Genomic DNA, 24,710 nt, shown 5'->3' on the forward strand with positions numbered 1-24,710 from the left:
TTTGGTTAATTTAAGAAAGTTTACGGCCTAATGTCATAAAGGTATGAAAAATTGTCACCAAAATGCTCCTACATATCTCAGCCCTCAATCTTTGAAAAGATCACAGAAGTCTCCTCAATATTTTGGCTTTTATGGTTTGTGGAGTGGCATGAATTCCACATCATTGCCCTTTTAAGTCTGTCAACTCCTAAAAGTTTCCCAGAGTAGTTAAAAAAAAAATCAATCTCCACAGTAAATTACTTTTGGTTAATTAGCCTGTGCCTCACCCAACCACAAAATTCCACAAAAATGTGTCCAGTGACACTAAAAGAATTGTCCAAATTACAAGAAAATTTCCTGACTGCTGTGAAAGTACATGGAAAAAAACAATGACATGGCCACCTTTAATGCAGGAAAAGTGCCGTGATGGCGTAATGCCAGCCGACCGGCCAGCCGGCAGACAGAAAGGAATTGTCCTGCGTGTCTGGAATGGTTGACATGCCTTCCAGTTGGGCGACACAATGCACTTCATGGGTGGATCGTACCCATGACTTTAATTCGGTCACGCCATGCAAAGTGACGCGTCAGTGCCGCACTATGCGAGGAATGTTTACTATGAATAAGTATCACGTCCGCAATCTTCAATACAAGTCACTCTTCCGCTTTTAATTTTCCCTGCTTCAATTGATAAAGTGCATTCTTTTTGCGTAAAGAAAAGAATCTATTTTTTTTCTACCCATCTTTATTTCAGCAATAATTGTCCACATTTTACACATCAAGTATACAGTGCAATACATTTGATGACCTTAGTGTGGATTATATTCACGTGACAATCAATTTCCTCCAATTCCATATAACAGTCAAACAGCAAATGATGTGCTCTTTAGCCGCATCATTTTTAATTTATAATTTAATACAGTTTACTGTAGTACAGGTTCACTCACCTCAACACATAGTGCACCTGCACCTACAATGTTTTTTTTTTTTTTTTTTTGTGGTCACATTGTCTTTAGCATTATGGATAAATGCAATACCCCATACTGAAATGGATACACAGAGATATCTTCGAAGTCGTTCCTCTTTAATTGGTTGCGTCTACCTAGTGAGTGGCAGAGCTCCGGCTCCACTTCCGTATCCATATCCCTTTGGCCCAAAGTCTTTTGCATAACACGCTGTAAAACAAAACAATAGCGTCACACACAATTTCAACGTCATACCCATAATCCTAGTTTGTCCCTCTTTCTCTCGTTAACGGCTATCTTTACAAATACTATTTTCCTTTGGTTTGGATTGCAAACAGTGAATCAAAATTCTGTATGTTTTACATATTTACATTAAACAGGAGGAGAAATGAGGTATCTGGCTCACTAAATAAGCTTCAGTTCAAAGGTCACAGCCACTGCTAGGCTAGGCTAATACAAACAACAGACCAAAATAGGCTGTGATAGTAATTTACTAACAATGTCATAGTCATGGAGCAAGATTTTTTTTCCAATCCTGTAAAAATAATGGAATGGATATATATATTTAAATCTAATAATACCAATATTTTCAGTAGTGCAGTGGTACTCAAAGCTACCTTTTGGTATTGTGATATTCAACAAACTGGTGCGTGAAGTGTTTTTTTTTTTAATATGGCGCCCTCTGCTGACTAACTTGTGTTCTTTACAGCTCTTTTGTAATGTCACTTTGTAAATGGGACTGCAACTTGTGGAATGTTAAAAACCAGCAAACCCCAAAAATATTTTATTTGCTGTTATTTGGACTCATGAATATGATCTTTGTTACCTTTGCAGTAAATTTCTCCATCCTTATCGGCAAGCGTGGTCGACTCGAGCCCCTTTCCACACGTGGCGCAACGGAAACAGCCCGTCTTGTGCCACGACTGCAAACCAATAAAATGTGAGTTATTCTTCATTATTTCTCCTCAAACACACCTCTTTCTTTTCTTCCTTACACTTCCAGCTCCTATCACTTTCTCCGCAGCGTAGACAGACTTGCCACATCGAGGGCATTTCTCGGACCCGCCAAATTTCTGAGCCAACTTTGAAGGGTTGGTGTTGGTTGTCGGGCGATGAGCGGGCGGCCTGAGTGACAAATAACCCAACTGAAAAAAAATCTTAAAAAAGCAATTGTGTATTTTGACCTAGTTGTACTCACTCTTCTCGGGTGATCCCTTGCCCCTCGCCCTTGTCCATGTTAAGGGTCCCCGCTCCGACGCCGAAACCGTAACCTTTTGGCCCGTACGTCTTGCCGTAGCATGACTTGCAGTAGATTTCATCCAGGTGAACAGCAACGGTTGTACTGTCCAAGCGCTTGCTACACACGGCTGAACAGACGCAACATTTTAATCTTACGTGTCATCATTGAGCTCCTTTTATGGAGCAGTGTTTTTGTTTTCATCCAAATTCCTTTGGAGGAATGTGCGCCATTACGACACAAATAACATTAGCGCAGTTCTGTCTGTGTGAAACTTTTCCAGACAATTCTTTCGCTTGCAACAACTGGGTTTAATTTTTGGGTCCAATCAAGATGAATCAAGCAGGTGAACCAGTTTATGGATGCTCCCCATTTACTGATGTCAGAGCAGATTCGGCCCGGAAAGTAAATCTTGCAGTCCGGCTTAACTGGAATTTGCCAGAATGGACAGTTGGTTAGTTGCAGTTAACTCACAGCACGCAAAGCAGGCCTTGTGGAATCTCCGACTGTCACAGAGGACCTCCTCTGCAAAGTAAACAGTCTTCTTACAACGTCCGCACTGGTTTCCTCCCCCTAAATTCATTCTTCTCCGACAAATGCATGCAGGAACACAGAAACAGATGAATTCATTATTTTACATATTACATATTTTGTTTTTTTGCTTTTTCTGTCCGAGTCCAGATCCAAATCCAGTAACTTTACTACTGCCAATCGGCTGTGGTTGTGTTTCTGGATGGACGAGGCATAAGAGCCACTAAAGGAGAGTGCTTGTGTGGAAAATGATTTTGGAATAATGTGATGTGCCTTTTTGCTCTCAAGCCGCAATGACTTTCACAGTCAGCTCTTGTCTTTCCACATCCGTGTTCCTCGCAGTCCAAAATATCCAACAACTTCTCGCTCGGTTTTGTTCTGCATCACTTCACTTCCAAGCTTTCTGATGGGAATGTTTTGTTCAACTGGGAATATCTTGTATGATTTTTTTTTTATTATAATTTAGGACTGGAGGCTGGCTTGTATTCTTGCTCTTTGAAAATCTTATAAATTTATAAATTATAAATTTAAAGCAAATCTTATAAATATAACCCTAAAATATTTTTCTAGTACTTCTGTGTACAGCAATACACATTTGGTATCAATACATTTTATTTATTGTATGTTGTGGGCTTTATTTCCTAGTCGGTTCTTGTGATTGGACGCCATCTGCACAACAAGCGGATTGGTTGACGTTCAGATGTCATTACATTTAAGTTCTACAAAATTGTAATTGAAAGTAGTAGTGTTGCTATGGAACTGCAAGATCTGAAAAGTGAGAATATTAAATGTCAAAACTAGTGCTGCTGCATCTACAAGTCCACTTTTAGATGTTTTCCTACTCCTCGACAAACTGGCTTGCCAATTTTTGTTGAACTCCCTTGAGTAAATATAAAATAGGAGAGTAATTGTTCAAAGTCCTTCCTGAAGGTTTTGGAATCGCATTTTCCGAGCTGTGACGTCTGTGCTCCACATGTAGCGGTGTTTTTTTTTAAAAAATGGGCTGGGCAAAATGAAACGCGTATGAACATGTAGGACAGACGAAAACAGGTAAAAGTGTTAAGTCAGCTCAAACTGGATCTGTTTAACTGGGAGTCAACTCGTTTCTTCAGCCCTCCTGTTTTTGCAACTTTTTAACTTTGCCAGTGGAGGACTTCTTCTAACGCAGTAGTTTTGTCTGGCAACTTGCCCGACTTGAACCGGAGAGGACGTTTACCCATCATGCACTGCTAAGCAAATACAGTGAGAAAAGCCAGGAAGCTTTTGGATTCAAAGTGTTACATACCTGAAAGTTGCGTGTCGGTCGGTGCAGGACAGGTTAAAGTCTGACTCTAATAATCAGATAAGTCGCTGGCTTGCAGCACTTCCTTCCTCTGTGCTGGGAGAAGGGAGGTGCTTCTCCTCTTTGTCGCTTCAGCAAGTGGAGGAAAAAGGAATTTCTGACTCAGGGGCTGAGGGAGGGGCAATGACGAGCTTTGGGTTGATTGTTTTTCTTCAGGGTGAAGATGGAAATAGAAACTTTATCATCACAATGGATTAAGACTATAAAGTGTACACTCAATTAATGTATTTGGAAGTGACAGTACACCCGGTTAAACAGAATGTAAACTGTCTGTAATGAAATGTGTCGGTAAATTCCAGTTCCTCTTTCAGTGTGTTGACCTTTAACACGCAGTTACTTTCAGCAGACAAACCATAAGTCTCTTGGAACTGACAGACTAATTCCAACCTTTGTGTTTTATGACACAACTTGAAATGACCTTTTGGTCTCGGCCGTAAAAGGTCAGTCCGACTGAATGCTTGAATGAGAACATTTGTAGGACTGGAGAAATTGGTCGTTGGCGGGAGACTTTGCTACCACCGTGTGGACATTTGCAGTCGTGCATCTAGGTTGGATTTTTACACGTTTGGGCCTTACTTGAGAATTTTACCGCTCTTCCTCGAAAAGTCAGCAACGGACCAATGATCGGATGTCTCTGACAGATTATCGTATCATATCGAGTGAGTTTTGCCTGTAAAAAAGAAAATCACTGGGTCGTCAATCGTAAATTTTAATAATAACAATAACTGTGCTTTAAGAGAGAAGCAATTCAATGAGCAAGAAAGGATGAATAAATAATAATAGGAAAAGCAAATAGGATGGGGATGATGTCTCCAGTGAAACAGAACCGGCCACAGTCCTTTGTCTTGGAGGCCTCTTTGGAATTCTTCGATTTGACCTCTTGTCCTCTCAATAAGTGCAAGGACGTGGCGGCGTCTATGTAATGATATTGTGCGTTATCTTATGACAGCCATTTTTGACGATAGTCATGTTTGACTAGACAATGAGAAGCAAAAGTGGCACATTTATGTTACCGCATGCAAAGGAGGCTTCTCAGACAACCACTTCCTCTTGCTATCATTAGATGTGGGGAGATTTTACAGCATGCAGAGCTGATGTTAATCTTTTTTTCTGCATCTCCACCGAGCTAGAAGAAAACATTTGGGAATCTCTCTAGGAGTGACTTTTTTCGGACTTTATTTATTTATTTATGTTAATCAGAGAAGATTAATGAGCCCATCCGGCTCTCCATTGTGTTTCACAGATGACTTTGGATCACAAGCACATCCTTTTATCAGGTTTTAATGTTGAACACATGGATGCAAAAAAATGTTTTACTGGGTACTCAAGCTGTCTTTGGTGTTCCAAAAGCAGACCAACCACGCTCTTTAATATGCTCTTCAAGCTAAATGACATTTTAATGCTTATACATTGAATTAGTGACACATGATTATTTCCTAAGAGGAGTTTCATTTAGTTTACATAATGGTACACAACATGGTACACAAGACTATTCTTCGTGTTGCGTAATGCATGACATATAAAAAAAAAATAAAAAATACACAGCAGTGTGAAACGTAAATGAAAATTAGTCAACAGCCATACTTTAAAAATGGAACCCTGAGGTTCTTGTCATTCAATGGAACTGCTGTGTGTTGGTTGTTTGCGTGTCTACCATATTTGCAACATCTAAGTGTGATCTGACCACACACACACGCGCACATACACACGCACACACACACACACACAGATGTCCCTCGGGTTACAGTAACACAAGTGTCCCATTGTCACAACGGCGTCTGTCTCTAAATTGGGGGGGAGATGACATGCCTCATGGACCATTAGAAGATTAGACATGACCTCCCTTGTGCACACACACACACACACACTTGACACATTTTGCTACCCATAATCCCTCAGTCATAAGCCACTTCCCGTTTTGTCAGGCAGAGAAACAAAGCAACCCATCATGTGAGTGTGTTTGCGGGAGTCTGACTTGAGCGCGTCTACCAAACGAGCTGAGCAAAACCAAAAGGGCATTTTTTTGTGAGTACAGTATTTGGATTTTATCAAATGTTTTGAATCTGGCAAGGATTTGCATGAGGAAGATGTTTACAGTTTGGTCACATGTTTGTCTCTTTATTAGCATGCAGGGTAAATTGCCATGCAAGGAGACCCATTTAAAGCTCTCGTGTGGTCAGTCAAAGCAGATTAAAAGTATTTTTTTCGGTAATCAATATTGTTGACTCAGCTTGTAGCAACTGCTCTGCAGCACAAATGTGAGATTAAATGACTAAATAACATAAATACTAAAAAATATATGAATTCTTGCTTTTCAAAGACATCAGTGATTCATTTGACTGAGACTTCCGCTGAGGCTTCAATATTATTTTGCTTCCTTCTCAAGTTGACCTCATTTTCTCTCTTTAGATTTACTTGTCCGAACATTCAAGTTTCAATTTTCCATCTTAAAATGTTTTGACTGCCAAGGTAGACGTCTGACCCTCCACGGTTTAGTACATTTTGTCCTGATCACATTTGACAGCATGCTCGCTTAACTCAAGGAGACATCCTTGGAAATACCCATTATTAAATAAAAAAATAAAATAAATAAAAAATTGAAGTTGCTCATAATAAATAGCTTCTGTGGCTCACCTGAGTTTGGTCATGTGACGCTCTCAAGCTGCGCTGTGGTTGGTCAGTACCTGTTGAATGAAGGAAGTGAAAGTTGAAATGGCTTTAGGCTTCATTCCAATATGTCTGGGTGTTTCACTGTCTTGATTTGATTCTTTTATGTACCACTAGAGGGAGCCAGCATACAACTGGCATTGCTCAAAGTACACTTTGAGAGACAATGCCTATGTACAGAAGTTTGATCTTTCCTCAAGATCAAGCCTGAGCTATACAATTCTTACTAGCACTGGCGGAGTTAGAGTTGGGGGGGGGGGGGCACTGACCCCCGCCCCCCTGAAATCGACTCCCCCTAGTGCCAGGCCAGATAATTGACTTTTGGGTATTGTCTGATTTTTTTTTTTTTAACTTTTCCCCACATCACCCAAAGGGAACATATAATATGCTTTTTCAAATTGAAGAAGTGGAGCAAATGAGATGAATGATTCATGGGCCACTCCTCTGCGTTTGTGTGTAATTGCTATCTTCCGATTTTATTATCCTTTTTTTGATTTGTCTTAAACTCACGAGCCTCTACTAAACGATGACTTAATTACTACTTTTAATCCCGCTCAAATTATAGGGAACACTGTGTGACTAAAAAGGCACACATCTCTAAGCCACACTCATCCAGCTAATGGACCGGCCGGGCTTGTATTTCATCCCAGACAGGGGAGAGGGGGAGCACAGCCAACAGGTCCATTACTGGCAGGGAGATAGTAATAATGATTAGGAGAAGAAAGGGGCGGGGACACAGCTGCAGGCGGACTGCGGCAGCAGCAGAGCGGCATGACGTGCTGCTGGAGTAGAATGTCACACGTAGAAAGTCCTGCACAGGAGACAGATCGGAGGAAAACTCATTCGCTGATTTGAGTCGTCATGTTTACATCGGGTGAGTGTCACAGTTGAATTTCTTCAACTTCTCACAAATATCCTGATTGTGTTTGATTGAATGATTTGCGAGAGAATGCCATGAAACGAGAAGGTTGGCAAAACGTGGATCCCGTTCGCAGGCGTGATGCCATCAGCCTGAGTCAGCATCATGTTGACCAGTTTATGAGTCAGGGCGCCATATAGTGTCCATCTGTGACAAATCCCTCCGAGGGATCTAAATCAAGTGTGTGTATACTGATCAGCGTGGGGTCGTGGTAGCCACTGAAAATCCAGCTGACTCATTTTTGAGTCATACACACTGGATTGATAGCTTGGCCGCTGGCATCGCATCACAAACCTCAGGAATGTGTGTGGTCCAGTTCACACCAAAAGAAAGTCTTCAAAGCATTCTGAAGATGACACTGCCTTTGAAGGTCATTTTATCATTTTTATTTGAGACTATTTTAAGTGTGTGTTTCCTGTCAACTGATGACTTTGCGCAGGAAAGTGACTTTGAAAATGAGTCACTCGAGTGCGGGCTTCTGTGCCATTGGCTGATGGTGTTTTGACTTTTTCTCACAGCTTCCTGTCTTGGTGAATGGTTAGATTCTGCAAACCAATGAATGGGCAGCTGTGCGGATGCAGCGGTGATCCAGGAAAAAACACTCCATTGTTCCTGGGACGTCGGAGAAGTGTGACCTCCCTCCCTCCCCTCCGTCAAAGACGTAGAAGCCTGCTGGCAGGTAAGACAGGCTCTTTGGTCACAAGGATTGGCATGCATGTTTTTTTTTTTTTTTTATTATTGATTTTGTATTTATTTTGTATTTATTTATATTTCATGTTATTATTGATTTGTATTTATTTTTTATTTTATTTATTTAATTATTTAGGTTTATCTATTTATTTATTTATTTATTTATCTATCTATTTAAACATTGGTAGCTTTCTTAAGGCTCATATCTTTTAATCTCTTCTCACTTCCCGCAGAGCAGTTTCATTTGTGTGTCTAAATGGGCAAGTTAGTAATTAAGCAAAAATAATTGTGACATCTAATAAGATGTTAAGATTCATTATATGGAAGTAATTATCATCATATTGTAAAAAGAAAAAAAACTAAGCAATTATAGATATGCAACACTGTAAATGGATGTCCTTCAGTTCACAGACTGAGGCATGTGTGACCGGCTCATGTGTTGACTGTGATGAGTCAGTGCTCGTCACAAGGTTGTGTGTGCGTGCGTGTGTGTGTGTGTGTTAGAGGGACAAGTGTGCTCACTCATTCAGTTTGACCTTGTTTGTGAATTAAGTAATTGTATGTTATCTAGCCCTGCCAAAAGCACAAATGGTTTCAGGACTACACAAGCTATTGCTGTTGATGTCCAGCAGATGTCAGTATCAGACTGATTTACTGTAGCGTTTGATTTGGGCCATTATGATGTGAACGTGATGGGAACTACAATTAACCTCCCTGGTACCCAACTAGAATTGCAGCATCATCTTTTCCAATGCAAGGTCACCATTCATGACTCACCATGACTGTCTTAAAATCCTTAGTCCGGTCACAGACTCCAGTTTCCTCCAAATGATATTTTTCACAACATTCATCTGTTATTTTTTGGGAAAAATTGGTACAAACAGCATATTTTAAAATACAGTACATATAAAAATGCATATTATGAAATACACAGTTAATTTCCCCATAAATATTAAATAAAAAAATATTTGAATTTATTTTACAACAAAGAATAATCAGATTGATGAAGCCAAATTATAAGGATCTATTCATTAATAGTCGTTCAAACTTTGTGCTTGCCCCACCCAACAACACAAAAATATATAAAAAATAAAATAAAAACAAATGTTTTCCAAATGTACTATATACTTGTCAATGAATGACATAAGACTAAATGTCTTTTTTTTTAAAGAACAAGGAATAAATGTCACAAAGTTTTTAGTTCAATATATTTGCCTTCATATTTTCAATCCATTGTAAAACAAAATCCAAATGCAGTGATGTCACAGCGGACATGCTGAAACGCTTAGGCCAAACGCAAAGTCTCCTGATAATACATTTTATGAGGCAGAGCAAATCATTTTGCAATCTCTTTGTCTCCCAGATGTTGTGATCCTTCATCCGTTTTCTGTTCCCTTCTTTTTTTTCCCATGCTTTCAATCTCACCATCTCCCCAATATCACTCTAAAAACTTTTTGCTTGGGCTAATTACAAACTTGCTTTATTTGACAAGACCCAGCAGGTCAAATTGATTCCACGCTTGCTCTAAAATTGTACTCAACTCATGACTAATTGCCTTGGTGACTCTATTTGTGTCAGTAACTTGTGATTCAAATTTTGTACAAAATGTCCCGACCAACACGTCTGGCTTTTGTGACATCCCCGTTAGGTCATCATGAGCGGAGGCGTCAACGTCAGGTCCACCCTTCGGACTCACCCCACGTCAGGGATCCCGCGTGCGTCTTTACCCACCTCCCACAAAACGGAACGGACCAGCAATCTGCCCAGGTCGTCCACACCTACCTCGAAACGCAAAATCACGCACACACCCACTCAGTCTCCCTTACTTTGCCCTCGGAGCTCCAGTAAGTCATCTCGTAGGGACGTGCCGACAAACGCTGGCTTGAAGCCTCCACTTTTGCACCAACCAGGTGGTCGGAACTCTTCCTTATCTTACAATAGTCCGCTGACTCAACGCCGTGTACCTCCGCCGCACTCCGTTCTGGATCGGGGGAAGCCTACACAGCTTCACACGGATTTTTCCCTTGATGGGAACTCTAATCGAAATGAATGCACAAATGGAAACCAAACAACCAGCCTACGTCCTCCGCTCCACTTCAGCAGAGGAGAGCATTCAGCTCCCGGAGTGTCGAATGATGTTGTGCCAGGAAAGGAGCAAGAGCCTCCAAAAATGGACCCAGCCCGGTCATGCATCTCCAACAACGGGAACGTCTACCAAGCTCAAACGATTCATCAGGAACCCGTCAGGGGTCTCGGTGACTGCGCCGCCCAATCGGATGAGGAGATGGGCACGCCGGAAGATTCAAGTCCGGCTTCCTCTTCCAGTCTTCCGCTGCTTCCACCGGCCATGCCCGTATCTTTAGACACGCTGCAAGAGCTCGCTCCCTCCGAAACGCGAGTAAACATGGCCGCCGTCGCGCCCTTCAGCTTCAGGTTGGTGGTCCTCATTCACACACTTTTGTTGTCGTTAGCCAAATGAAGAAAATTCTCTTCCGTGTGTTCTGTTGACAGGCTTCAAGTGCAGGACTGTGATTTGTCGCTAGATGAACTGAGTGACTGTTCATCAGGATCCATCGAGATCTGCTGCGATGACCTCACACCAGGTTAGACAAAGCTATTGTCCATTTCTGTGGGTGCTCCGTTTATTTATTGCCACAGTCATACAAGGCCGATATATAACTCGTATTGTTGGACCCGGATAGACGGCCTCGGTCCAAATAAATGTCTCCCGCTCATCAGGCCTTGGCCTCCATGTCTGAAGTAAGGTAGCACCATTTGGAATGTGTGCCTCAGCCCCCGCGGCTGTGCCGAGCGACTGCAGTGGGTCAAGATGAAGGCATGGAAAGCCGGGAAGTGCTTAGAATGACAAGTGAGGATGTGGGTCAGTAATGGGATTAAAAAAAAAAAAAAAAAAGGCTGCACTCGCAAGTCGCTGGCAGGCAGGCAGTTGATTTGAACTTTTGACCCCGTTCTCCTCTCGCGCGCGCTTCTGTTTCCGAATACGATGCTCACCAACAACGGATCATGAATGCCACTTGAATAATTATTTTTATTTCAAAGCACACAAAATATCTGCCGATATTCAAAGCAACACATTTGATCACCTTCTGACCTCAATGAAGACATGAACTTTAAATGTGTCTGCAGCACCATATGGTCTTTCAATTTGAGCCAAGTCTTACTGACCTTGCCACTCTCCAGAGATGATGTGTGATGGATATGTGACCATCCACAGATGGTATTTTGAAAGCTTCAATGTTTGGTAAATCATATATTTTTCCAGCAAGGGAATCGTCTTTCCATATCGCTGTCTTTCTTGCACGCACACACACACAGGTTATAATTTACTGCCAAAATACTTTTCTCAAGGATATATGGAAAACTGACACACACACACACACCTGGTTTCCGTGACATCATATGCACCTGAGATCACGTCTTCAAGCGGTGCTGTGAAATGAATACAACTTTTCATAAAGTTAGCACTTCTGAATATAAATGTAAATCATCGTATGTCTTTTATAGACCGTCACACTGTAACCTAGCAACCAGCATTTGTGAGACACCCCAAGTGTACAACCGTTCAAAACAAATATTTGCCAATTGTTGGCGAACTGCGCATGAGTCACAATGAGCGTGTGTCGTCCGTCATGCTGTTTTTGTTAAATTCACATTATATGCCTCCCGGATACAGACACGCTATTGTCACGGATAAGTGCCCGAATTCCTCAAATGCTTCGGCCATGGAGTCATGTTGTGTGTTCTCACTCTCCTCATTCATGACTCCCGCATGTTGGTGATCTCGATATTTGCCCTTAAAAGTGGACCCTTAATAGTTAAGAGTATGGATGTGAGTCATTGCCCCCACCTCGAGCTAGCATGCTAACAAGCAAATGAAGCAGTGGTGAGGCAGGATATCCCCTCTCTGTCTTCTATGCTTCCTCTGCTTCTCCGGCTCACAAGATCCTTCCTCACTCCATCCTCTTGCTCCTTGTCTTTCTCTATGATGTGCAATTCAGTTTGTTTTGAAAGCTTGAGCTGCTTCTTCAGCCACATTTTGAGTTGTCACTGTCTCGTCATTTCATCCCGCCTCCTCCTCCTCTCATGTTTACAGTCGGAATGAAGATGCACTTTGAGTCAGTGGGAGGAGGTGAGAGCATGTGCCATCTGCAGAGGCAAACTGTCTCTTATTTGGTCCAAGATTCTGTGGTACAATTCAGTTTTTTGTTTTTTTTAGGTCGTATTTATCTCGCAGTGGCTTTTTTTTAATGCTTGCTAATTCACAACAAATTGAACTCATCAGTCAGTCAATGACTCCTTTCTTTTTTCTTTTTTTTAACCTAAAGTCAAATTGCTAATCAGGTTTATGCCAATGGAGTCATTTTCAGTCATTTAGTCATTTAATTGAAACATAGTCTTAACGACTATCAGCATGATTTCAGTTTTATTTCTAATTTGTTTTGATTTCTCCAAATATGGACATATCCCAAAAGGACGTTGAACACTAACAAATATAAATATCGACTGCGAATCGATTTTCATCACGTTACATTCGACTACAGAAAGTCTTGATTTTCTTTTTTAACCCGATCTGGCCACTTGCCTGTCTCTCCTGCAACTTGATTTTATGTCTTCAATCTCACCATTCATCCTTCAACCTCGAGTTACCTGGACTTAAAAGAAAGTGCCTTTTATTGTGAGTGAGTGTGCGTCTCAGCGTTTTCCCCTAGTTCGGAGCCAATTTCTCAAATTTGAGCCTGTGGTTTAAACCTCATATTCCACACAAACACACATTTCCAACGCGCCGACTGTGTGTGTGATAAGTGATGAATACAAAGTCAAATAGTGAGCGCTGGCTTCCATCACGCACTCCAACTGTCAGCTTCTCTGATGTCAGGCCAGATTGCCCAGGTAAGTGTGTTTGTGTGTGTTTGTGTGTGCGTGCGAAGTATAAAGATGATATGTTTATGTCGGCTGTGTATTAAAATGACTAGTCAGCAGAGCTAAAGAGCAGTGCAACAAACAAGGTGCTGTGTGCTGCCAACACACCATTAACACTGTGTGTGTGTTTGTGTGTGTGTGTGCCACCCCTGTGCCACACAGTCTTTCCTTGTGTGCAGCCGCTCTCATTTTACAAACGGTAACCGGTCGCCAAGCAGATGTAGAGCACCTAAAATGACATCCTTCAAAAGCCCAAATGGGTCTGCAAGGAGCTCCTCCCCCGTAACTGTCACTCCACCACAGCTTTGACCTCGAAAAGTCAGCTGACTCGAGCTAACCGGTTCGAGCTGACAACTAGCAGTTTGTTTTGCACGGTGTGTAAATTTGATGAATGTTAATTGTGTTCTTTGTTGACGCAACATCAATTTTTGGTCGCGCTTGAATGAATCCATTTGGCTCCACGTTTCATTGTGGCTTTGGAATGGTTTCTTTTCCATCCAAGACATTTTTGAATTCGATGTAGTAAGAGACTGGGAACATGACTGGCCCAAAGCAAAGTCTACAAAGACATGCTTAGATGAATCGGGGCTTCTGCTTGTTCTTCATCTTGCAAAGGTCACACTGGATTGTGGTTTCGTCAAGTGCTGCGTGTGAGAGCCACGTTGCCGGTGAACAGGACAGATGTTTGCGCTGCAGGTCCACAGTCACAAGATGGTGATTACTCCAGTGGAACATGTTGCTCGCTGAAGCAGCCACCCGCTGTTGTTTGTCGCTTCCGGCTCACCCAATCTTTTCCAGGCGGGGCTTCCATTTTTTAGGTGTACCGTCAGCTGGTCTGCTCTTCCTGTTTTTTTTTCCCCAACTGCTACTCTGGGCTTCCAAATTTTCAAGCCATAGTCTGATTGGATTAAATAGCAGCTGCGCTTTGGAATGTTTCACCATCTTCGTCAGTGGATCGGTAGCCCCAGTTGGCGTTACGGAAATTAAAGTTTCCCTCTTGTTGTCCACGACATGTTGCTTGAAGCTGATTGAGCCAATCGCTTTCCGCTTCCTAACATCTCCCCATCTTGGAAATCCAGCTTCCACCTACAAAGATGCATATTGCTTTCTCTAAACGGTTTTATTGATTGATAATCAGCGATTTTGCTTGGCTATCATAATCATCCCTAATGGAATGAATGCTGTTTGTGTTTTTACGGCTCTCTATACAATCAGCTCTTAACTTATCCGATGTCAGGGGACGACTCAGAAATATCACATCCGAAGCCAAACTACTGGAGATGGGATGTCCAGTGGAATGACTTGTGGAAGTTGAACACGAGCGAATCCCTAGATGGCCGCTTCGTTGGCCTTGTCTCATCAATGTGACACGCTGGGAAAGACGGACCCACGCGTGCACACGCACACCGAAATATCTCCATCAGCGCCCACACGTGCACTCACGCTCCTTTCAAACCGACGCCTTATCGCAATGGCCGGGAAGTGGAGGAGATGGCTTAATGGGCTGTGCATCCAGAATGGGCCTTGTGGTGTGGATTTGGACCAGGGATGGAGTGGGAGGAAGGAAATGGAGATGAGTGGATCGTTGATGGAATGCAGGTGGAGGTCCTGCTGATGTTTTCAGGGCTGCTCATAATGCCGTCCTTGCACATTTGGAATTGCTTAATTAATCCAAAGATAATTTCGGATAATCACGGGCGGGTTTCCTGTAGTTAACATACTTAACAAAATCTAAATGTGAATGGATGAATGGAGCAGCAAATGTGATTATGAACAATTGGATGTCTGTGTGGATGCTGAGGGGCGGGGGCGGGGGAGTGCTTTTACTCTGGCGGCAAGATTTGACATTGAGGAGCCGTGCTGTCACGTGATTGGACGGCTTGAACTAAAGGATGAAAAAAAAAAAAGAGAGATTTCCATGTGAGTGAGAGATTTTTTACATTTATTCGACACAGCTTTTTGGGATGGCGTTTACTTGAATCCGTGTGAGGAGGAATAAAGACGGAACGAGGGTGAAAGGAAGGAAAGGGGGGATGAATCAGCCAGTGGGAGGAGGGCGAGTCAGAGCCGACGAGAAAGAAGGGAAGGCTGAAGTGAATGAGCCATGCGGGGTTGGCTTTAGCAAACCAGCAAGCGAGGCACAAGCAGAGGGAGGAGAGACAGAGGGAAGGGGGGGGAGAAAGAGGGGGAGTTTCTGCTGTTGCGACCGCTTCGCCTGTCAGTCGGCTGTTGCCTCCCTCACGAGAAGGAGGCCATGCCGAGCGGGAAGCGAGCGGAGGGCGGCCGGTGAGCGCTGCTGCGTGTTCTTTCATTGTGAGGAGGCCACGCGTGGCTGCATGTTGGACGCAGATCGGCACACGCATGGATTGTAAAATGTGAGTCCAGGACTGCACGGAGACGTTTTGATTTGGAGGCTTCTCGCACGGCATTGCGCTGGCATAGAGGCATCAAATTAAGACCACACTGGTGTTTTGATGTCTGCCCGTTTTTCACACCGTTTCTTCTGTATCAGAGCATGCCCCTGTTGTTTGGCTCTCTACAGGAGGGATGCTGGAGGCTAATGTGGCTAACATTAGCATGACAGCAAAGCCCAGGGAGCTGGACCTCAGGTCTCCCGCTGCTTCTAGACAGGATTCTTCAGCCCAGTCCATGGCTTCGAGGAAGCCTCCAGCAAAGCCATCTGCTCTACCCCAGGGACCCCCACGTCCCTCCAGGTCAGAGCTGAAGGTCTACCGACCGACGACCGGATCTATTCCGATTCCGGTCTCGAATCCATCGAAACTACGCAAGCAGCGATCACTGAGCAACTTGGCTGTGCTCACTGATGCTGAGAAAAAGCTGCACCTGTACCAGAGTCCCAGGTGGAACGATGACTCCGGCCAGCCTGGTCCTGGCACCAACAAAGGGCAGATCGCTCGACCTGCCAGTGGTAAAACATCCCTATCCAGAACACTTTCCAAATCAGAGCAGTCCCTCTTCCAAGGCAAGCCAAAACCATTCAACTCTCAAGCCGTGACTTCAAATGCGGCGGGTAAGGCGAGCCGGATCCCGGCCCCTGGAAAACCTCGTGGACCTTATGCAGAGGTCAAACCCATTAGCAAGACCACTGAGACAAGCCAAAGTCCAGGACTAGATCTTGCTGAACACCCAGTTAAAGCTAACGGAGCTGGTGGTACAGCAGATAATGGCGGCACGAAAGCTGGCGAGAAGTCAAGATCGGCTCCCATTATCAGTGAGGAGAAGAAAGACAGTAAGGCGCTAGAAGGTCAAGACGATAAGGCCTTTCTGAAGGTGGACCCTGAGTTAGTGGTGACGGTTCTGGGGGATCTGGAGCAGCTGCTGTTCAGCCAAATGCTTGGTGAGTCGACTTTTCTGCATTGGCTAAATATGTCCATAAATACTTTTATTGATCTCTATTTGATTGTTTGTCCGCATTCCAAATTGGTCATTCGTGTGAGTGGGCGTCGTCAGTCGGTAAATAAAGAGTCAGCGGATCTCGCCACAGTGGGCTTCGTATTTAGCCTTGCGCCACTCCCACTCCGCCCTCACGTCTGACCTCCAACCTCCTCTTTTATGTCCATTGATCTCCAGGCTACACACAGATGGTCACCATCTCCACCCCCCCCTCCAGGCGACATTTAGGATGAAAGATAGTTAACGTACACATATGTTGCCAAGAGTGAATCATCATAAATGCCACACTGAGGCTCATCCCGCTTTTGCCTCTTAGGAAATTGAAACGTCCTGTTCTGTAGTCTATCAGGATAAATCTTAACTTGAACTCAAAGCTTGTTAGCCTTGTCCTGTTTGCTTCTGGCATTGAAATGGGTTTCATCTTGTTTTGTGACAGCTAGCAGGACGCAACGTGACAATGTCCTTTCCAGATGAGCCTTTAGCGATGGGTCAAGATAATGGAGGACACCACTGAGGTCTGATTCCTCACTGAAAAGCTTAAAAGCATTAGTCAGGCCTGCCTTATCATGAGAAGATTAAGTTTTCCCTAATAAGCACAATAGGCTCATTCCACCAATGAGCGATTAAAAGATTTTTCTTAATTGGATATAGAGAATTACTGAAATGGATTCGTGGTCCGCGGCTTTGGACTTGGGAGCATGCAGCGACAAGTTCAAGATATCGAGTGCGTTCATTGGAGTCGAATCGATCGGTTGAATCATTCCATGTGATAAATACAATATATTTCATCGCAGGACCTCAACTAGTTTCAAATGCTGCCGCTGGGTTGTCTAGGTTCAAAAAGATTTCAACCTCACATGTCTTCCTTTAATGACACCTTCGGGTCCCATCCAGCACCATTAATGAGGTGTGTGTGTGTGTGTGTGTGTGTGTCCGCGTGCCTTTCTCAGCATGAGAGGATCTCATCTAAAATCCAGCAAGCACTCAGATTAGTCTTTGCATCAAGATAATGAAAAGATTCAGCTGCCATTGCACTAATCACAGATCTATGATCCTGGAAAAGGCCAACGAGTTAAAACCGTAGCGACATCTGTTTGGATTTGCCTTAACGGGGGGGGGGGAGTCTTAGAAGATCGTGTAGATTTAACTTCAAGAGTGTCATTTTTACACGTGTCATTTCACTGTCGGCTGAGCCCATGGCCAACATAGTGACCACAGAAAAGACAATGGCACGACACACACGTCCTTAAAGGTCACCCTGCATACCAATGCGCTTGTTAATTCACAATTGCGGGCGCCTTTGCGGCCGCCATTGTCTCTTCACGATCCTGTCTGGAGAACAATGAAAAGAGAGAAGAAATATTTGGCCTTGTCATTTGTTTGACTCCCTTTCAACATTTCAGGCTTCAGTAACGAAACAAATAAACACCCCGGCGACGTCGCGAAGCATCCTTTCAGTCCTCTTTTCAAATTCACTCAACTCTGATGAGAGTTGATGTCGCCACTCGGACGAACGGCAGACATATTTGGATTTTCCAAGGGATTGCGTCACAATGGCGATGACACGTGTCATTGTGCAAATAATGCCCCCCCGTGGTTACGCGTGGGCGTCTTTGTGTGTGTTTTGCAATGTGTTGTGGTGGTTCTCTCAGGACGTTGGAGCCATTGCATTAGTGCTGTCTGCTTCCTGCCATCCTCCACCAAAATTATATTAGAGCACTTCTTGTTTTTGTCTCATCAGCTCTTGCACAACACGTATAGTATATACATTATGGAGATGAGTAGATGGGAGGGAAATTAGTCGGACATCATTAAAGTTCTATATCATAACAAGTCCCTCTTATGTATTTTAGTACGTTTTGTTACTGGGCAGTCAGCTGATATGATGATGTGAATTGTGTGAAAGGCATAAAAGACTGTTATGTAGGCCGCCTTGTGATATTGCTCTTCTCGTTTTGTTCTATTTGTGTATTTGCTTTATGATAGCTCTTAGATGAAAGCGTTCATTGTGATGGGATGCTTGGTGAGATATGATATGATAATGTGCTCATAGTAGTCAGGCCGTCACCTCTGGTACGTTTCTTTTAGTTTTGTGATTCATGTAGTGGTTCGTGAAAATTAATCGATTAATCGACAAGTCTATTGTCAAATTAATTGACTTGTATTTTAACACTCAATCGTTTCGAGCCATCTTTTAATTGAAGATTGTTCTGATTTCAGGCTCTGAAAGGTAACAATTTTCAGATTTTGCTAGTCCTTGATAAAAGCAGACTGATCTAACTTTTGTGTTTAAATCCAAATAAGATATTTACAAACATCTGCTTTTACTTTGGAAAACGATGACCATTTGCTTGACTGTTGTTTAAATCACAAAGTAATACAGAATAAACAAAAATAATTGGTTAATAAAATGCTGAACATGTTTTATTTAGATATACTTAAGACAAAAAAATTGTCTCATTAAGTGATAGAATAATCAATTCTAAAATATTCACTTTTAAACGGTATCCTTCTTAAAGTTGAATACTACTGATTGATACTCAACAAATCTTCTGGATGAATTCACTTTTCTGCCCCGAGTATTACTGATTTCTAAGCAGATATAGGGCCGAGGGCCACATGCATTTATTTACATGCCTCCGTTTGCATTTGGTCCAACATTCAGTGCCAGGTCTGGATGAATGAAGGTCTTATCTCATCAAGCTTTTCATTTGGTGGTGGGAGTTCATGCCAAAGGATGCTTGGCATGTTGCTTTGTTATAGAAGCTCTTTGGGATAAACGTACAGTCTGCATTGTTATGAGATGAAATATCAATGGCATATACATTTTTTTGGAGGCCAATGTAACTTTAGCCATGGTAGAATCAAGCGTAACTTTTTTTCTTTCTCGTCATCTAATATTACGTAATCAGCTGAATTTTCCCATCACATTTTCCTACGTGTGTTCAAGTTGTAATGGTTTTGTCACGGGGAGGTGGCTGACTCTTCACGTTGTGCACAAAGAGGCGCTATTATGCCAGCATCACATGTGATCGGACAAACTTTGGATTTGCGTCTGCATCCTGGTTGAACAGTGAAGCCTTGTGTGTGTATATTTGTGTTTGTGTGTTGTGCGTGTTTGTCCACTCCGTCCGTCTAAATGCGCAGGAATGGCGGGCGACATGTTGTCATGCTTCCTGTTTTGAGAGATGTGATGTGATGTTAGAAGTGGGGGATAATGACGACGATGATGATGATGATGATGAAGACAGGGAATTCAAAAGGGGAAGAGTGAATGAGCAGTTATGTTAAGCAAGATCAACAATTAAAGCTAAACATAAAACAGATACAAAAAAATCAAGAGGCCAAGGCGGACAGGCACCTTAGCCACCAGGGGGCGGTTTAAGGAGGATTCATGCAAAGTGAAAGAAAGTTTATTTATTTATATTAAGTACTATATTATACGGTGTTATATTTTGTCATTAAACTACACTAGAACATTTTTTGTTTTCTTGAAGATAGATGGAACGGATTAATAGCATTCCCAGTCATTTCAATGGGAAAAGATGATTTGAAGTTGAACTCCTCGCTGAACAAATTAAATTTATCTTAATTCAATCCAAATTCCTCCTTGCACAGGAGCAAATCATAACATAAATGATAGTTACAGCGAAGAATTTTCACACATTTGTGTTCGTTTGATTCATGCAGGTCACTTTAAACTCAATCACAGCAATCTATCATTTATCATGGCTGCGTAGCCTGAGGAGATACTGGTGACAATAACATATGTGTGCGTGCGTGCACATGAACCAGACGAGGAAGACAAAGGAAGAGAAAGAAAAAGCCCTAGTCCTCAAACCTCCATTCACATTGGAGCAAAACAGGTGCGCTCACTGGTGAGTGACTCAACAGAGTTCAGGAAAGAATGCAAGCACGACTGCACTAAAACTTCCGCAAGGCCGTAACCATTAGTGCACCTTTGGGGAGCTTCTATCTGACTAATGGACAGAAAGAGACAAGTGACCCAGGGGAGCAAAACAAGTACACAGCACTTTCTTAGCCATCCCATCTACTTTTAAAGAGTGCTTACTGCTTCCCTGTCTTTGCATTTCCATTCTGAACTGTCGACCAAAATCGGAACTCTCTTTCTCTCGCGACAATGTCATTATTTAAGATTAACGATGATTCTATTATGAGGCCAATGGGATGTTGTTGGGTTTTTTTTTTTTTTTGGCCAACACAGATACAAGCGCTTAAAACAAGATGAGTGTGATTCATGCGCACCCCTGGGGAGCAGCCGGCTCTGACAAGGATATTTGCATTTGTAATCCAAGCTCACCCCCCGCAGAAGCGCATCACCATTCCAAATGCCCCAGCTGGGACCACCGGGGCCAGAGCAGATGCTGGCCAGGAAGCATTTTACAAACGTGCAGGCAGCGTGAGCGTATCCAATCAATTTGATGCCAGTGTTAAACAAAGCCTCTGTTTAGGGTCATTAAAAGTGGCCAATTAATGCTGTATTGGGGGGGTTCTTTGTTCGATTTGCGCAAAATGAAATAATCCATGAACGGTCGATCTTTTTCCAATCTACTCAATGTAGCTTGTTAAATTCCTCAAGTAATTTTATATCACATTGTTTTTATGTGAGGTGCTGTATAGGTCCCCAAAAACTATTTCGCAAAGGTTTCGTGGTTTGAGTTTTTTGTGTTTTTGGGGGGGGCACTTTTTTTTCCCCATAACAGTTTAGTGTTGTGTCCAAGTTTTTTTTTATTATGACTATTATTTTTCTTATCTTTATATTTTATTTTTTTCTATTTGTTATTATTTCTTCTTATTATTTTTTTTATTTTTGATTGATCTGCTATTTATTAGTAAGTTATTTAGGCATGTTCTCTGTGAGCATGGCGTGAGAGGCCCACGGTTGGAACACATCATTTCCTCAATGAGCTGTCCATCCTGAGTGGGGGGGGTTGCTGCCTGCTCAATTGTCTGTGGCCACTTTTCCTTTGGGGGAATCAATCCTTGACCTGAAGTGTTGTGAGCCAAGTGTTCCTTTGCGTGTTGACGTGTGAGTGCGTGTGAGTCCTCACGCCACACGTGCATGTTTGTAGTCTTCTGTCTGCAGCTGCTGTTGCCATCAACACACTGTTTGCCTCCTCATTCAGCAGCCTTGCCCCCCCCCCCCCTTCATCTCCTCGCTCGCCATCTGGGGAGTCCGAGACTAGAAATATTTCTCATTTTGTAGTAACATGTCTCTGATGTAAATACATTCTCTATTTCTGTGTTTCCGTCGCTTCTAGTTTGACTCGTCCTTTTGTCTCAGGTCAGCTGATTTGTTTAAGTGGGCTGAACGGACTGTCCACTATTTTACCATCACGTCTTTTTTATGACCATCATCTGTCACACACTTGAATACACACGAGAAAAGGCTTGATTAGCTTACTATGTGTGCGACTTGACACATATTCTTGGTTTTGCACGTCTTTGCAAAAATCAATTTGATTACATCAGAGCTCGGAAAGCCTAAAAAAAAAAAAAAAAAACTGATTATGTGAAATTATTTTTCATTTTAGTTCTCTAGTGTGCGCTTTATATTGATGTTCTTTTTGAATCCAATAATGTCCATCCATGATTTCATTCGTTTCAAAATTGCTGAAATAGCATATTTTAATTTATTTGCTATTTAATTGTCCATCAATGCTGCATCTTCTACTGGAAAGCGCCTGGGGAGGGTCTCAAGAGGCAAAAAAAACACACACACACACACATAGACACACACACAATAAACAGCTGCTCAGCATGAATCTTTGCAGCCCAAGCAGATTATGGAATCAAATGTCATCACGAACCCCAGTGAGAGGCTTTGGCTTTATTTTTCAATGGGCAAAGTGTCAGAGGTAAATGAAAGGACACATCTGCATTCGGAGTGAGATGTCTTTTGTTCAAAATAAGCGGTATAAAAAAAAAAAATCGGATGTTGCCTCGTATGTTAAAAAAAAAAAAAGCCTTTCCTGTCTAAAAATATCCTTTTGTGTTTGTTTGCGTGCACGGCTGCAGACCCGGAATCCCAGAGGAAGAAGACGGTGCAAAATGTTTTGGACCTGCGACAGAACCTGGAGGAAACCATGACCAGCTTGAGAGGGGTGCCGCTGAGCCACAGGTCAGACGCAGATGCACGCAAATGCACACACACGGAAATGAAGAGAAAAAAAATGCCCACCACATTATCACTGAGCCTAGTGTGTGTCTGTGTGTGTGTGTGTGTGTCTGTCTTTCATCCTTGAGTGCATGCCTCACTTCCCTCCCGCTGTGTGCCCTTCAATGTCCCTACACGAAGACACGAAGAAGAGAAAATCGGCTGATGCTTCCGTGCTGGAATACATTTATTCACTTTTCATACCGGGCAGCGTTCACTCTCAACTGGTTTCCAAAAAACAGTTGATTTTTTTAGTTGGGCTATTAACTAACATTCTTGCCATAAATGTGCACTTGTATTTTAAATTTGGTCCTTAAATGACAAAAAAAAAATACAAATTGTGGTTTTGTCCTGTAAGGCAAATCTTAAGTTTGTTCAAGAATCACTCCCACTGTAAGAATGATGTTCTTTTTTTTTTTATCATCAATATACGAGTTCCAACATCATCTTTCTCATTCTATAGCTGTTTGGCGGGGAGCGTGTGCTACGACAGTGATGACGCTGCTGCGTTTTCCATTTCCAGTCTCTCCAATCGCTCCTCGCCACTGTCATGGCGCCACGGTCAAGCAAGTCCACGCCTGCAGGCTGGCGACGCCCCATCTACCGTCAACAACCAATCGGACCTTGCTCTCCGGATCAGCCACGCCTCACGCATTCACCTCATCGAAGATCTGGACGATACGGATCCGTCCCTGCTGAAAGGAGATTACCTGAGCGACAGTGACCTTGGGGGGAAAAGCCCCAATGAGGAGGATGACGATGACGACGTGGACATTGATGATCTGGGCAATGGGTAAGTTGGCTTTTTTTTTCTCCCCTGTGAGCTTTTAAATGCGAGAAGTTTGAACATCTTCACACAAGTGCTGACTGTGTGAAGCCTTTGTGAGATCGTGCAATTTAAATCCCACAGCATGGCCATGTAGTGACATTTCCATGGTAACCACAAAAATGCATCCCTGAGTCATTAAGTTGCGACACAGTCCATGTCCCTGCTTTTATAGGACTGAGGTTAAGCAGACATCAGCCCTGACGCCATAGTTGTAACTTCATCACGAAAATTGTCAAAAACACCCGAAAAGGCCAATAAAAGCTGAAAGCTAAATTCATCACCGCCAATTTTGGCCGCTAGGGGGCAGTGTTACCATTTATTTCCCTCTCTCCTTGGCCGTGCTGTCAATTGAAAGTAGCTTCATCCTGGATTATTCTTCTTCATCTCATGTTTTATTACACACACTCATCCATAATACATAAAGTGGTCACGAATGAATATTCCTTTCCAGACTGTATATTATGCATCACGTTCTTTGTGTCCTTTGTTATGAATTGAGTTATTATCTGGCCTCCTCAAACGTAAATTGAAATTTGAGTCAGTATGTCTCAGAGTGACTCATCCGACACGCTGAACTCTTGATTTGTTTAGGGTGACTGTACCATGACCCGTCTGCACTCTCTTAGTCAGGGAGCCCTCAAGTCGCTTCTCCATTTCCTGTGCAGGGGGGGGCCCTCTGCCTGTCTGCTGCTGAGTTCCACACATCTGGAACTAGAACCCTCCCTTATCTCCCCGGCCGCTCTGACACATACATGGAGGTCATGTGTGTTTGCGTCAAGTTAATATGCAACGCGAAGGAGGCGTGCTCCATTGTCAAGTCGGCCTGGAAATGTGTTGACTGGCGAGGAACTCTGACGTGTGTATAATTCGCCGTAAATCATTGATTGCGAAAGCCGCTCTCGTCATGTCTGGAGCGGATGTGGTGCTCGACGTGGATTCTTTTCTCGATTAAAACCAGTTTGCAGTAGATGAGCAACTCTTGGACAAAGTTGAGCGAAATACGCAAACACACATGCAACTG

At 42.9% G+C, this 24,710-nt stretch overlaps 2 protein-coding genes across 10 annotated transcripts in view; one reads left to right on the top strand and one right to left on the bottom strand.

Moving 5' to 3' along the window:
• Window positions 1–703: 703 nt before the first annotated feature.
• csrp1a (cysteine and glycine-rich protein 1a) lies at window positions 704–4,158 on the bottom strand. The gene is made up of 6 exons (XM_088359370.1): window positions 3,995–4,158; window positions 2,653–2,762; window positions 2,140–2,308; window positions 1,937–2,066; window positions 1,768–1,864; window positions 704–1,151 (listed from the first exon to the last, which is right to left on the bottom strand). Exons 2-6 carry the CDS (start codon window positions 2,759–2,761, stop codon window positions 1,075–1,077), a joined length of 582 nt encoding a protein of 193 aa, XP_088215496.1. The 5' UTR covers window position 2,762; window positions 3,995–4,158; the 3' UTR covers window positions 704–1,074.
• nav1a (neuron navigator 1a) overlaps window positions 1,774–24,710 on the top strand; it is a 53,299-nt gene continuing 30,362 nt past the window's right edge. For 4 of the 9 annotated variants that reach the window (XM_088359300.1, XM_088359312.1, XM_088359311.1 and 1 more), the window contains exons 1-7: window positions 1,774–1,881; window positions 8,156–8,316; window positions 9,976–10,760; window positions 10,839–10,930; window positions 15,811–16,626; window positions 22,722–22,824; window positions 23,324–23,653. In XM_088359300.1, the coding sequence (XP_088215426.1) occupies window positions 9,982–10,760; window positions 10,839–10,930; window positions 15,811–16,626; window positions 22,722–22,824; window positions 23,324–23,653 (2,120 nt within the window). In that variant the 5' untranslated portion in view covers window positions 1,774–1,881; window positions 8,156–8,316; window positions 9,976–9,981. Of the gene's footprint in view, window positions 1,882–5,957; window positions 6,077–8,155; window positions 8,317–9,975; window positions 10,761–10,838; window positions 10,931–15,810; window positions 16,627–22,721; window positions 22,825–23,323; window positions 23,654–24,710 lie in introns of those variants that run through there. The other 5 variants (XM_088359339.1, XM_088359349.1, XM_088359329.1 and 2 more) reach the window with 4 other exon arrangements.

The sequence above is a fragment of the Syngnathus floridae genome, chromosome 2, assembly GCF_059516105.1.
Source record: "Syngnathus floridae isolate MCC-2025c chromosome 2, RoL_Sflo_1.0, whole genome shotgun sequence".
Lineage (NCBI taxonomy): Eukaryota > Metazoa > Chordata > Actinopteri > Syngnathiformes > Syngnathidae > Syngnathus > Syngnathus floridae.